This window comes from Seriola dumerili, unplaced genomic scaffold (assembly GCF_002260705.1).
Source record: "Seriola dumerili isolate Sdu_G_001 unplaced genomic scaffold, Sdu_1.0 BDQW01000432.1, whole genome shotgun sequence".
Lineage (NCBI taxonomy): Eukaryota > Metazoa > Chordata > Actinopteri > Carangiformes > Carangidae > Seriola > Seriola dumerili.
Window position 1 is genome coordinate 2,627,303 of NW_019174687.1, and position 14,885 is coordinate 2,642,187.

The 14,885-nt window shown below is 42.0% G+C and overlaps 1 protein-coding gene across 1 annotated transcript in view; it reads right to left on the minus strand.

Moving 5' to 3' along the window:
* Nucleotides 1–5,557: 5,557 nt before the first annotated feature.
* slc39a6 (solute carrier family 39 member 6) overlaps nt 5,558–14,885 on the minus strand; it is a 29,574-nt gene continuing 20,246 nt past the window's right edge. The window contains exons 6-13 of the mRNA XM_022761851.1: nt 14,533–14,634; nt 14,235–14,404; nt 13,419–13,610; nt 12,081–12,165; nt 11,153–11,554; nt 8,229–8,309; nt 7,938–8,128; nt 5,558–5,897 (exon numbers count right to left, since the gene is read on the minus strand). Of these exons, the coding sequence (XP_022617572.1) occupies nt 5,745–5,897; nt 7,938–8,128; nt 8,229–8,309; nt 11,153–11,554; nt 12,081–12,165; nt 13,419–13,610; nt 14,235–14,404; nt 14,533–14,634 (1,376 nt within the window). The 3' untranslated portion in view covers nt 5,558–5,744. The remainder of the gene's footprint in view (nt 5,898–7,937; nt 8,129–8,228; nt 8,310–11,152; nt 11,555–12,080; nt 12,166–13,418; nt 13,611–14,234; nt 14,405–14,532; nt 14,635–14,885) is intronic.

Consider the following 14,885-nt stretch of genomic DNA (forward strand, 5'->3'; position numbering starts at 1 on the left):
CCCCAAGAGAGAGATCAACCAGTTTCTACACAACTACCCTCACTGTCACGATCAGTGAATCTACAGACTCATCCAGCAAATATCCGTCCTCTGAGCTACTTTGAGGACGTGACAGCAGCTGTGTCACAACTCAGAGATAAACTACAGGACATTCTGAGAGACACATGGACAAACATCTCACTGACAGTGACTCAAGTGGGATGTTTTACTGTCACAACCAGAGCCCAGGACCAGAGCTGACTTCTTAAAATATTCACAAAAAGTCACACTGGATCCAAACACAGCAAAATACATACTGTTATTATCTGAGGGAAACAGAAAAGCAACAGTAATGAGTCAACAACGTCTTATCCTAGTCACCCAGAACAGATTCACTTCTTATTTCAGGTCCTGAGTAGAGAGAGTCTGACTGGACGTTGTTACTGGGAGGTGGAGTGGAGAGGAGAGGAGTTTATGTAGCAGTCGCATACAAGAAATAGCCAGCAGAGCAGGGAGCTCAAAGGAATGTGGATTTGGACACAATCACAAATCATGGGGTGTTAGATTGTAACCAAACAGTTTTTCATTTTGGTTCAACAACATCAGAACTCCAGTCTCAGGTCCTCGGTCTCCAGAGTAGGAGTGACCTGGATCACAGAGCAGGTGTTCTGTCCTTCTACAGCGTCTCTGGAACCATGACTCTCCTCCACAGAGTCCAGACCACATTCACTCAGCCTCTCTATGCTGGACTTGAGTTTTACTTTTATGGAGACACAGCAGAGTTGTGTAAACTGAAATAGACAGAAGTGAGTTCAAATGTGTGTTTGAGTTCCTAAGTGTATTTTGTGTCTTTGTGTTTGGTTGCTGAGTCATCGTCAGACTTTGACCTCTTCTGTTTCTTGTTGTGTTGATGTTGGAGTTTCTTTAGGTGGAGCTGGAGCCATGGAGGATATCACTGCTCAGGAACATTTGTGTTGATGTGTTTGTCTGTTGTTGTTTGGGCCTTAACAGAGAAATCACCAAGACCTTCCTTTATCACAGATGTATTGCTCTCATTTGTGTAAAGACAGAAATCTATAATTACATTTACATTTATGTGTTTGTCAGATCAAATGTTGTTGTTGTTTAAATCCACTTACAAATAAGATCTGAGGTTTTATCAAACTGTAACTATCATGATAATAATCAGTGAGGAGATGATTCATTATTTTCTTTCCCTCTCTGAGATTCAGGTGAAACAAACTGAATGTGGATGAAGTGAATCTGTTCATGAAACGAGAGTCATTGAACAGACTTTACTGACTCAGTGTGTGAACAAACTGAAGCTTCACGTCATGAATAAAGTTGATTTTCCTCAAGAATCAATCAAACATTTTCCTCTGTCTTCTTTCCAGGATCTGATTCAGAGCTGATGGAGAAAATGTGAAACTGATATGAGAGTATAATTCTCTTGGAATTAGAACAAAAAATAACATAAAAGAAAACAGTGATGAACCTGATTGAAGCTTTTAACTTCAAAAGTCACACTTGTGCATTGAACAGCAAGTCCCAACCAGGTTCATCACTCTTTAGATTCCCCTGGAAACATTTCCTGTTGTGTTGTTTGAATTTGCAGCACACCTGTTGTCAAATTGATATGATGTTTTCTGAATCTGCAGCGTGTTTGTGTTTATGTTTTCTGAAGGTGCGGTGTGTTGAGCTCTCAGCGCCAGCGTAAAAAATAACTACTTTACTAATCAGGAGCTACAGTGTGCAATTCCACAGATGCAGGTTGTTGAATAAGACTTTGCAGTATAAGTTGTCCATTCATTGGTCTCTCACATTTTATGTCTATATTCATTGATGCAAAATCTACATTTCGCCTGACACACACAGTTTGTCATAGATAAGTGACGCATTCAGCTGGTTTTGCACTGTTCAGGATGAGTTAGGAAACGTCTGGGCAGGACAAAGAGTTTCAGGCAGAGTTCTGGTGACCACGTTTATTTTCATTCAGGAATGTCAGAGCACAGTGAGTCGACGTCAAAGCTGCCTGAAGTTCACTGCAGTCAGAGGTGGACAAAATAACAGAAACACAGTTTAAACAGCTCTGCAGCCAAATATCTGTTTGGTCTCTCTCCCTTTTCTGGGAGATGTTCACACGTGTACAGATTTGCTCTTATTGTGACTGTGATGTTTAAATAGTGAGTCAGTGTTTGTGAAAGTGGCTTTTTGATTCAGGCTGGGTGGATGACGTTTAAAATGAGTAAAAAATATCTCAGAGTTGTGGTGATCATGACAGGATAGACTAGTTTGCAAAGTGTGAAGATATTTAGTATTAAAAAAAAAAATGTCTACAAAAGAAACATGCATCTTTACAATCGTACAAGAAACTTACCAAAATAAAATACAGAATGATTTGAGCTGCGTTCACATAAAAACTCATGAGCTTCTACCGTTGCTAAACATTCAAGCACTTTAACTCGTGAAGACAACAACAATTAAAGACATCACTGCTCAAAGTATAAACTTCCAAACTACCAACTTCCTCGAGCTCCTGCATTTTTATACAACACAAATAAAACCTCCACCTACAAAGTCATGATAATAAGAGGAGGTGGTTTCCATGGTCTCATGGTCAATATGAGACCATGAGTAAATCGGGAAGCATCAGGTGTAAAAAAGTAAAAAACCTTCCAAGCTGTTGTGCAAACTTTGAGTACTTGACAGTTTTTGATACTTGCTGCTCCAGATGTGGCACAAGTCATCCCAAACATACCATGCTTTATTCCAGATGTTTTGGGGTTTCTTGGTTTTATCTTGTTGTAAATATTTTACAGATGTCGAGAGAAAAAAAAAAAAAAAAAAACTTTTTGTATTTTGTGAGAAAGGGAAACATAAACACCGCGACAAAGGCCAGATGTCAGAACGCCTGGTGGATCAAACACATTAAACCAGTGGAGAGTTGTTGGTTGAAGTAACTGAAGCTCACTCTGGTCTGCATGTTTCTCTGCATGTGTGTGTTCTCAAAGTTGGCCTGATTTCATGATCTTGTTGCATGAACTAGTTTCCAGTTGGGGACCGATGATTTAGACAACCACCAACTGCAGGCTGGAAAATGACCACCAGGTATTTGCTGCAGAGCTGTAGGACTGTACTTTGAGGAGTGTATCATTCTATCCACCTGCTGTGGATCCCTTCATCGTTTCCCTCCTTTTTGTATATTCTTAAACATTTTCTCAAATTTGAACAACTTCTTTTTTGACTCATAAATTTTTTGGTTTGGCTTCTTTACATCCTTCACAACAAACAGCACAGTGAGTGAAACTACAGTCAACAACTGAAACACAAACTTGTACAGTCTTGTACATAAATATATACATATAGTATATTAATGTACATGTAATATACAGTGAGGTTCATGTCTGAACTCATGTTTTTGACCTAAACATCAGAGCAGCCTCTTAAAAAAATCCATTCAAACTGAGCTCATGTTGGACATTTGCAGTTTAAGATAATTAATAGTGTCAAAGTCCACATTCAAACAAAACAGGAGTGATACTGTAACAAAGATTAACTGATTTTTTTTCCAATGGAAATGATCAGTGTTGAGCTGCCACATTAACTCTTCAACTGTAACAATAAAATAAAGTAAAACGAGAGAGAGAGAGAGAGAGAGAGAACACCGACGCCACAGCATTTCTGGCTTTTCTCTTACAGGCTTAACACACATTTCACTACGGGGTCAAAGGTCGTGGCCAAAGCGTTAGTGATGCTACTGTCCTGTCACTGAAACATCTGATTCCAAACAGTGTCTGCCCTGCTGAAGTGTCAGTGAGCAAATGACTGGGCCCCTGCTGCTGGAATCAGACGCCCACACTTTAAACCTAAAGTTTACCAGGTCTCACCCGTCATTTAGTTTTGAAGTCTGTTATAAGCAGGTTACAGCTGTAACTAAAATATACCTGTTAGTCAAGTATTAAGGATATTAAGAGGATTAGGGCCTCATGTGGAAAAAAAACACTTTTTTTTTTTTTTTTAGAATTCTGACTTTAGTCTCAAAATTCTGAGAAAAAAAGTCAGAATTCTGAGTTTAAAATCAAAATTATAAAAAAAAAAAAAAAAAAAAAAAAATTTTGGTGCTCCTAATTCTCTTCCGTGGAAACATTATGTGTCCAAATTTACCACAAAGATTTCAGGCCATGGTCTACGACAGATGCTTAACAGCAGCCCAACAGTGGTCCGACTCCGGCTGACTGACGGCTTGTTGTGGATCTGTCCTAAGGCCCCGTCACCACCACTTTAACTAACTGAAGAGTTCTGCAGGAGTTTGTTCTGCTGTATGGATGAATTTAAAAAAAAAAATCCTTTAAGGAGTTTTTACCAACAGAAATATTACTTATTAGAAGTCTTACCACAAATAGTGAGAGTTACTAATGTGTCTCTGAAACCTTTTCCTTCATCAGTTCATTTAATGGACGGACTTCCTGCTGATTTAGCAAAAGTTTTCCATGTGAAACTGCACCAAATTCAAGTCCAACAACATGTAACATTATTTTTCTGATAAGTACCAAGGCCACTGCACACCTGATGTCTAGTGACTAAATAAAACGGTGTCATGTCCTCTCTGGTGTTGGGCTCTTGCACCAAACTACTTCCTGTGATTAGTTCTCCAGCCTCAGACTGTTGACCTGCTGGAGGGTGGTGGATGACCTCCAGCAGGTCTGTATGGCACCAATGATCAATTAAGGGCAGCACACAGCAGCAGCGCAGTACAACACACACGCTGCCGTCCTGTCACCTAGCAACAGAGCTCCAGAAAAGCAACACGTTTGTCAGCTCGATATTGGACACTGACGTTGACGATCTGTTGTGTGTGGCTCGCTCGTGGTCACCTTCACAGTACTGGGTAACACCTGTGAAGTCCCTCCTATAGATATCTGACAGGAAACAGCTGAAACTGTCCTTGTCAAGATAAGCTACAATAAAGACCAGCACCACAATCTGTGCACTGGAACAATCAACCTTTCAACAGAAAATAAACCTGCAACAACTATAAACTGTTACTAATTATTTTTCTAACTTTAACTGTCAAAAACGTTTCCTGGTTTCAGCTTCAGGCATTTTTTTCTTCTTTGGGATATTTTGGGATTTTGGAGTGCTGATCAGACAAAGCGAGCGAAGGTGCATCTTTAAAGGTTTTCCAACATTTTACAAGCAAAACAAATTGATTTGTCAAAAATGTGAAATGATTCATAACCTAAATCACAGTAATATTTCATCTTGAATGTCTGTAGCAGGAATTTTAAAGTGATAGTTCAGGTTATTTGACGTGGGGTTGTGTGAGGTACTTATCTATAGTCAGTGTGTTAGCTGCAGTAGATTCACATCAGCTCCCAGTTTAGAGAAGCAGCAGGGCAGGAGCCACCGGGGGGAGGGGGGGCGGGGGGTGTTCACGAGAAACTGCAGCATGTTTCTAACTATCTCACTTATTTTTACACCTGTTCTCCGTTTCGAGCAGAAGACAGGTGAGCCTCAGACGCTCCTGAATGCACACTTCCTGTCAGCTACAAGAGCAGAGAGAGGAGGGTGTGGGGGGTCAACATGGCTACTTCCTAAACCTATTTGAAACAGTGCCTCTTTCTACACGATGTGAAAACACAAACTAAATCAAGCCGACTGTGCTCGGTCCGTCTACGACTACAAATAAAAACACACTACACGTCTTGACGCAGACACTGGAATGGACAGGAAGCTCTGGACTGGACTGAACTGGACCCCCCCCTTCAGTATCCAAGGTCCAGCTGGATTTTGTGCTCAAAAATGGCAATGAGCAGCATGATGCAGAAGCCCAGCAGGATGCCAGCGTTCTGGAGCAGGAAGAAGCCCCAGTGGCTGAAGCCGTGGTCGCCGGCGTCATTATGCAACATCTCAGGCACCTGAACGGACAAAGAAGACACAACAGTTACAGGTTTGTTTCCACAACAGGAAATTTGAAAGTCACAACTGCAAAAACGTTTTCATTCCTCCCGACAGGCGACAGTCAGAGCCAGAGCCATGTTGTTCCTTGTGGACACGATATCTCAGTAACACCGTGACAGAACTTCTTCAAATTTGGCACAAACGTTCACTTGGAATCTAGGATGAACTGATTAGATTTTGGGGGTCAAAGGTCAAGGCCAGAGTGACCTCAGAAAACACTTTTTAGCCATTACTCAAGACTTCACACAGATGCGACTCTGGATAAACAGGAACCTGAAACTAGTCTGAGTGGAGGAGGCAGACGACCACCAGGAGGTGATTCTAGTTTTCTCATAGTTTGTAACCAACAGTCATGAGGAGGGAGAAACCAGGAGATTTTATTTAATCTAACTTTCTCTGCTTTTTTCCTTTTACTCCCCATCACCAACAACATTTATAATAGATTTTAACTCTTAAGTAACAACCAGTCCATCATTGACACTATATTTATTTATTCAGCTGTAATTGCAGACATAAAACACTGAAGATGAGACAGGTGCTACAAAGAACATCTTATATTCTCCTCCTATCCTCAGTAAGTGTATGGATAAGATAAAGATAAGATCAGCTGGTTCATGTCTGACTTTGGGAGGATGAGCACATCACAGCTCAAATCCCTTCACTGTAAGTCTTATTTAACCAGTGTTATTTTGTGATTATAATTTTTCATGGTGCACAGTGAGATCAGTCACAAACATGCAGGATGACTTCATGTGTCTGTGTCTGTTCATTAGTAGACAGAGCTTTTTAATATCATTTGTCCTTGTAGCTGATAAAGACTCTAATTAAGTCATGAAGTCGTTGCTGCTGCCTGAGAATTTACACTGAATAAGCATTTGAGAAAATGTCTAACCCAGAATCTGGATTTATTGACCGTGTCAGAGTGTCATTTGGATTTTGTGGAGGAAAATTAATATTTTAGATTAATCGACTATTCAATAAAATAATCGATTGATCAATTGTAAAAAAAAAAATAGCCGTGAGTGGCAGCTCTACTGTCAAATAAACCCAGCCGATTACACGTAGACTCCACTGTGGCCTTGCCTGTGATGGATTTAACTGGGCGCTGTGCAGGAGAGTGGCCACTAGAGGGCGGCCACAAGCTCAGCTGTGTTTTCAGACGGCAGCTGACGGTGACAGCTCACCTCTGCTGTGTTTGTTTCACCAAGACTAAGTGTGCTTGTGTATGTGTGTATGTGTGTGTGTGTGTGTGTGTGTGTGTGTGAGTGAGAGAAGAGGCCACCTGGTCCTGAAGGCTGCTGCTCTCAGGTTAAAGACATGTCGAGTTGACAGAACAGATGCAGCTGATGGATGATGAAGACCGTAACACACAGAGCAGAGTTTCACCTCTCCTCCCTCAGTGGGAAGGAGCTTAGCAAGTCAAGGGAATAATAAACCATCACAAATAAATCGGGCTCCACCTCACTATGATTTTTGTTTTCAATGTCCCACAATTCCACGTGTGATCAAGTTTTTTGATTCATCAACTGTTTAATTCACCAGCAGGTGTGGTTAGATTGATAGAGCCAGTTATCATTAACACACATAATTCTCCATGAGCAGTCTCTCTGTTGAATTTCAAGAAAACTTGTTGTATCATGAGATTTGATTCATGTTTTCAACTTAGTTTTACACATGGGCGACAATGTGCTCTGATACACAAAGCTGACTCTGCGTTTGTGCGCCTGTGACTTGGTAGTTTGTGCGAGGACCCTATTAAAAATGAGTCACCTTTTTGAGGCCTAAACATGCTCGAAAACTCATTGCACACACATCAGGCCTAGTGGAGATTTGTGTGTTTTATGGAAGTGGCGAAATGGATAGAGAATTTCAAAAATACAGCCCTTGTGTGTGTGTGTGTGTGTGTGTGCGTGTGTGTGTGTGTGTGTGTGTGAACCTATTACTGGCTGTAATGTTTATGTTAATGTAGGAGTGCAGGAGATGACACGCTGACTCACCATGTCCACCAAGGCCACATACATGAAGAGCCCGGCTGTGAGTGCGAATATCCATGTGGAGATGTTCTCCGCATAATGTCCGATCAAGATGCCCGTCACCATGCCCAAGTACGCCATCATGGCCGACAACACGTTATAGAGAATGGCCTGACGCACCGTCATGCCCGCCTTCAGCAGCACCGCAAAGTCACCTGGAAGAAATGACACGTTGATGTAAAGATTAATTTAGCTTTTAAAAGTGTCACATATAAATACATAAATATTATATTGAAGTAACAGTGGAGGTCTTACCCAACTCATGAGGCAGCTCGTGGCAGAAAACAGCCACAGATGTACTGAGACCACTGGACAGACCCTCAGTGAAAGCAGCTCCTGCAGAACGACAGAACAGACCAATTGTAATGTTTTAATATAATACTGGTCAGTTAGGCTCTAAAATGCACATCAGTGTGTTTCTCTTCTGCCTTTAAAGGTTTTTTATGTAACATTCAGAAAACCCTTATATGTACTGCAGTCAACTTTCGGTTGGACGTATCCGCTGGAACACGCATACAGCGTGCTCTCATGTGCACCGCGAATGGCAGGCACACAGAGAGGGGCACTGAAGAGACTGGCAGCCCACTGATGCAGCAGCCCGCCAGGATTTCCCATAGAAAATTTAAAACATACAATCCCTTGGCTGTGTTTCACCTATGTGTATGAAATTCGTTAGGCACATGTAACATGCCAAGACTTACAAAAAAGCCTCTTGCACCCATAGTCTAAAGCCAACAAGAAGTTAACTGGGTGTTCCACTTTAACAAACTCCTCCTAGAGAATTCATCAGATCGACATCACATTTGGTCAATCTAATCTTAAGATGTTTGTGATGCTAAATTGCAAAGCTTTTGAGTTTTGGTTTAGTGGCCTGCCTGTGGCGTCGGGCGAATTTCGATGATTCCAGGGGTGATAGTAAAAAAAAATCCTGAGCCTGAACTTTTTTCCCTGGGAGGTAAGCGGGCCCCGAAGCTAAGATATATGCCCCGATCAACGCAATTGTCAAGCGGGATACAGGGGTGTGCTCCCCCGGGACATTTCGATAAATAGTCCACTGAATTAAATATTCTGATGACTTTTGTGGATACAAATGTACATTATTCAGACATGAGATGAACAAACCCAATACAAGCCTATATTACAGTAGTATCTTTGTGTAGAGCACCAGAGCTCTTGGGACCCTGGGCCTGGTAGGCCTGTTCAGTAATCCATCCCTGCTTTTAACTAGTCACTTACCTGCGTACTTATTGCTTGTATAGCATACTGACACTACGGATACTACAGCCATACCAAGAAAGGTCAGTGAGTGACAATTATAATACTCAAAAGTAAACTAGGAATTGAATGAATGAATGAATGAATGAACATTGGATTTATATAGCGCTTTTCAAGATATCCAAAGCGCTTTTACAATGGAGGGGGGACCTCACTAACCACACTTTTCACACTGCCTGCATCCTCGTCATAAAATCGGACAAGTACATTTAAAATTTTATCCATGCTTTTGTCCGTGGCCTCATCAATGTTGAGTGAAAACATGTTATTCTCAAGCTTGTCAGACAGATTTCTTTTAAATTCTGGTGAGATGTGTGTAATAAGATAGCTTGCATGCTGCCTCGAGACAGACAGATGCGTAAGGGCGAGTTTACGCTAATTTCTGACACAAAGTGACGAGTGGATGAGCGATTGTAAACGATAGATCATACTTGGCAATGAAGGAGCACAAGCGAATTTTTAAATCAGCCACGCGATCGGTCATTGAGGATCGGATATCTGCTGTGGCTGTTGCCCCCGGCAAACGTGAGGTATGTTGAATTGCTCGTAAAGCTGCTTGATGACTAGTGTCGAACTCGTGCCGTGGCAGCACTTTGGTGTCTTCCCCTGGCTTCATAAAGTTGCACTCCATGACTTCAGCTATGTTTCGCGCTGCCAGTGTGGGAAACACATTCGTAGTGTATGGGAAACACAAAACACATTCGCACGTGGGGTGACTGCTGAATCAATCTGATTGGCCAAAACCCAAGACCACCCCCTACCCTATTACCGATTGGCTTAAGTAGGCTATGCCTACTGGTGCGGTTTAGAGTGAAAGCGCCTCTTGGATCTTGGGAATTGTCAGATCACACGAACGTGAACCTGATTTTTTTTTTCGCAAACACCTCGGTACACCGGAAATCCGGTGTGGCGCCGGAGCGCTATCAGCCCTGTGATTTGCCATGAAACAGGAAGTTGTTATAACGCCACTTATAACGCCACCACCGACACTTCACTAATACGTACCTTCATTACTCTGCTGAGACTGGGAAGCACTCCTTGACCGGCGGTGCAGAGCGTCAAACACATGGCACTCCTGATATTTAATGCCGTGCTGAGTCTACAAATGTTTCATGTTTGTTTTTGAAATTAAGCCACACTTCCTCGAATCTTTTGTTGTCATTTGTGCTGACTGCTTCTCGCAAAAGCGCGACGTCATTGTTTTGCAAGGCACGCGGAATGAAGTGAAAGGCGTCGATTAGGGAATCATCAAGCATAAAGGCAAATGATATTGATGGATCGAACCAGTCGGAACCAGTTCCAATTGAGAACTGGTTCCAACTGGTAGATTCCCATCCCTAACAATGACACATTTTACCTTTATCAAAAAATTGCAGCTTCTGCGATTTCGGTATTACTCTTGACCAAATTGTGATTTTGATTATATTTTGATTAATTGTGCAGCTCCAATAAAAAGTGATGAATTCATGTAAATTTCTTCACATTCTCACATATAGCACCTTTACTCTGGCGTTTTTGGGCACTGGAGGTATCAACACACCACCAACATCTCTTCTACCCACCACAGGCTTTTTACATCTGAGGCTGATGTGACCGTTTAGTCACTTCCTGTGTTGATGTGAAAGAGTTTCTTCAGAGGAAATATCATCTCTTCTGTCTTTGACTTCTGATAAGGAAACAACATCATGCCGTGTGTTCAGCTAAAACTAAAACAACCCTGCTGTGCCCGTTTGTGGAAATGGGCTGTCCGTTCCTGCAGACTATCATGTGACTGATTAGAAACAGCTTGGTTCCTGTGATTGGATTGGTGATGGCTGTGTTGTGAAGTAATGTAACTTACTGACAGTAAACTGAGGATTCCTAATGAGGAGTCACTTACAGCCCCGACAGTCACACCTACTCACCGATGGCCAGGCCATCGCTGAAGTTGTGCAGTCCATCTCCCATGATGACCATCCAGGCGAGCGTGGCCACGCCGGCCTGCTGGAAGTGCTGTTCTGAGTAGGAGTGGGAGTGGCTGTGCGGGTGGTGGTTCTGGGAGTGGTGGTGATGCAGGATGTGGTGGTAGTCGTGGTGGTGGTGGTGCATGCTGTCAGCCTGGCCCACTGTATCGTGGAAGTGGGAGTGGCATTTGTTCTCGCAGTCCTCGGCGGTGTAGGCGGTGGCGCCTGACGATCGGCTGTAACCCTGTGGCGAGACGACGGACACCTGCGGTGCCAGCATCACCTGCTCCTCCTCCGCCACGCTTCCGCCGTGCAGGCTGCTGGAGTGGTCGCCAAATGCACCGGCGCCGTTAGTCTCCACGTCTGAAGAAAGAAGACACATTTATTCTAACTGGTGAAATTTGGAAAGACAGCTGACAGCTGATTTCATTGATGATGTCACAGAAACAGATCACCTGAACAGACAAGTAAGTTTGTCCTGGAGTTGAACAAAACTACTGGAGGAAAAAAGGTGAATTGACCTCTTACCTGTACCTCGGTACCTCAACCTTTATGAACTCAAACATATCTTTAATGTGTCTTGTTGTATGTCCAACATAATCACCAACACCAATATTTCTGCAATAAGCTGATATAGATTGATACATTGCCTCAGCAGTGATTCTTTATTACACAACAAAAACCAAAATCACTGGGTGAAAACAGTTGATACAACTTTGTTATTTTAATTTTACAACAAAGGAGGGTCTCAGACTTGGCTCCACCTGTATTTACTCTCAGCTGTGCTCTGAGCTGAACTCAGACATTTTGGACAATGTCATGGTTTAGTAAAGCTAAAGAAGGTTCCAGGTTTGCTGGGACGTGTTTTCCCCTTTATGTTGTGTCTTACCCTCAGGCGGCTTCAGGTCAGTCTCCTCCAGAGCAGGCTGCTTCTCTGGATCTGCTTTGTCGTTCTGATCCCATTTCTTCTGGATCTGTTTGGACAGAACAACACCTTGTTTTTAATTCTTGATTTGGCACTGACTTAAATCTCAGAACTGCTCTCCACTTCTGACCATCAGGCAGAACTCTGCCATCTGTCCAAACTGAAGGTGACTCTGCATTTCCTGCCTGAGGAAATCAGCTGTGATGAATCGCTGCCCAGGTCTAAATATAGGCTCAAAACACATTTGTAAAAAGCTTCTTTAATTCTAGACTTTGATGCGTTCTTTATTTGAACCTGTTTTCTTTTTTCTGTTTATTAATTTTATTGTTTTAACAAACATATTTGTAATTTGTCTCCCTGTTGTACTTGTCTTGCTAACTGACACTTCACCTCTTTTCCCCTTTATTGCTTTGTTCTGTTTCTATGTATGACCTCCATATAAACCTCACGTTTCGGTGAGTTTTCAGAATCCAGAAGAATTCATTAGACCTCATCTCTCTCTGAACGAGTCGAGTGTGAATCTCTGAGCAGGTGAAAAGAAAAACACCTTGTGCAGGAAAAATCACATGGTGAATGTTCACCAATGTACTACCAGACATTTATAATGTTGCATAAATCACAAAATAATAATTTTACATATAAAACATCTCTTAAAAGGATTTGAAAAAAGGGAAAAGCCGTAAATGGTGTTTTTTTCTTTTAGTTTAGGAACGTAGGTAATTACAACAATGAACAGTCAGAGCAAATATAGTGATTCATAATCTTGTTGACTTATTCTTTCATCATTTAATTAAATTTACATCATACTTATTTAAACAGTTTAAGTTCTTGTTCAGACAATATTTAACATTTCAGAACTATGGTCTGCTTTTACTGCATGAAAGAACAAAAAAAGAAACAGCCCTCTGTTTGATAATCTGTGTATTCTCATATCACAAATCATTCAATTAACTTTTGCCATGATTATTTATTCCATTCAAAACCTGAATGTGGGGCGCCTCAGCGGCTCACCTGGTAGAACACGTACCACATGGATTTGGTCCTGGCCACAGCGGCCGACCCACGTCCCTTTGCTGCATGTCATCCCCTCTCTCTCCCTGACTTTCCTGTCTATTTGTCATTGTACTATCAAAAATAAAGGCAAAATGCCGAAAAATATAACTTTAAAAAAAATAAATAAATAAAGAATTAAGATTAATTAAGATTGATTAAGTTCACAGATCTGGAAGAAAGGGTAATAAGATGTGATTTTTACCACCTCACATCTGTTTTAATGACTCAAACGTCTGATGAATGTCTGACCTTTTGTTTCTTGTCCTTGTACATTTTTCCCAGCGTCAGGAAGTGTTCGATGAGAAACATGAAGTAGACTCCGGCCAGAGCCGTCAGTCCTTTCCACACGCCGTCCAGGTTTTCGTCTTGCTCATCGTGGGCGTGATGTCCCTCCATATTCATCCCAGAATCCTCGTGGTGGTGATGGTGGCCTCCCTGAGACTGAAGCATCAGCAGATACAAACAGCAGTGAAACGAGTGAAACACACTGATCACCAATGCTGAGCAGTTCTTCAACCTTACACTGAAGCTGCAACCAACAGACAGTTAGCATAGCTTAGCATAAAGACTGGGGGAAGCAGCTAGCCTGGCTCTGTCCTCTTCCTCCCCTTTTTTTTAAATCCGTCCTATAACCAAAGTGTAAAAATGACTCGCTGTAGTTTGAATTCAAGAATTTGAAAATGAGTCTACAACTTAAAGTCTTTGATGTTTTATTTCAACTATTTCAAAAATGGAAGTAAAAGCAAAAGTGGATATTTTTGTTCAGTCTACATGCAGGGTTTATATGCCTCCCACATGGTATTTAAAGAAGTCTAGTTGTGGTATCTGTGCTGAAACTCAAACTCCTACTGACAGTAGCATCTAATAATCCCTAATGACACCTGGTTCAAGCCTTGGTGTGCATGAACCACATCATCAACACATGCTGGGGGATGACTCACACAACGGACCTATCACTTGAAATTTGCACCAGCTGAGATGATAACACGAGCAACACACGATACATGATCTTTGTGGTTCAAGCGACTGTAACCTCAAACAACTGGGCGCCCGGCGCTGACTCACATGGGGGATGAGGTGAAGGAAGGCATCGCCGCTCAGCGTGCCGACAGCCAGCGCCACCAGGAAGCTGAGGAGGAACTTGAAGAAAACTCTGTTCATGAGCGGGATGAGGACGATGCCGAGGAGCGAGAGCAGGCTGATGATCGTGATGGAGACGAAGCCACCGACCCACGCTGCAACACACACATCACACTCCTTTAATCTCACTAAGGCTTCTTCAGATATCAAGTTACACATGTGAATATTATGTGAAAAAGGACCTGAGACAAGACCAGAGATTAAGTAAAATAAAGTCCTTTACCTGTTGCAATGTTCTTGCCACTCTCTCCACCCGTGCGCTCGCTGTGGTCGGAGTGGTTGTGGTCACCATGGTGACTGTGAGCATGTTTATGATGTTTATGATCTAGAAACAGATTAAATGAATCCAGTTTAATCACATCAAACTACAAAACTGCTATGAAAATTAACTGCAAATAAAACCGATTATATAAATCAAACAAAAACCTAGAATCACCTCCTGGTGATCGTCTGCCTCCTCCACTCAGACTAGTTTCAAGTTACATCCCTGTTTATCCAGAGTCAGAGAAAATATGAACCATCTGTGTGAAATTTGGTCACAATTGCTGTGAAGTCCTGAGTAATGGCTAAAAAGTG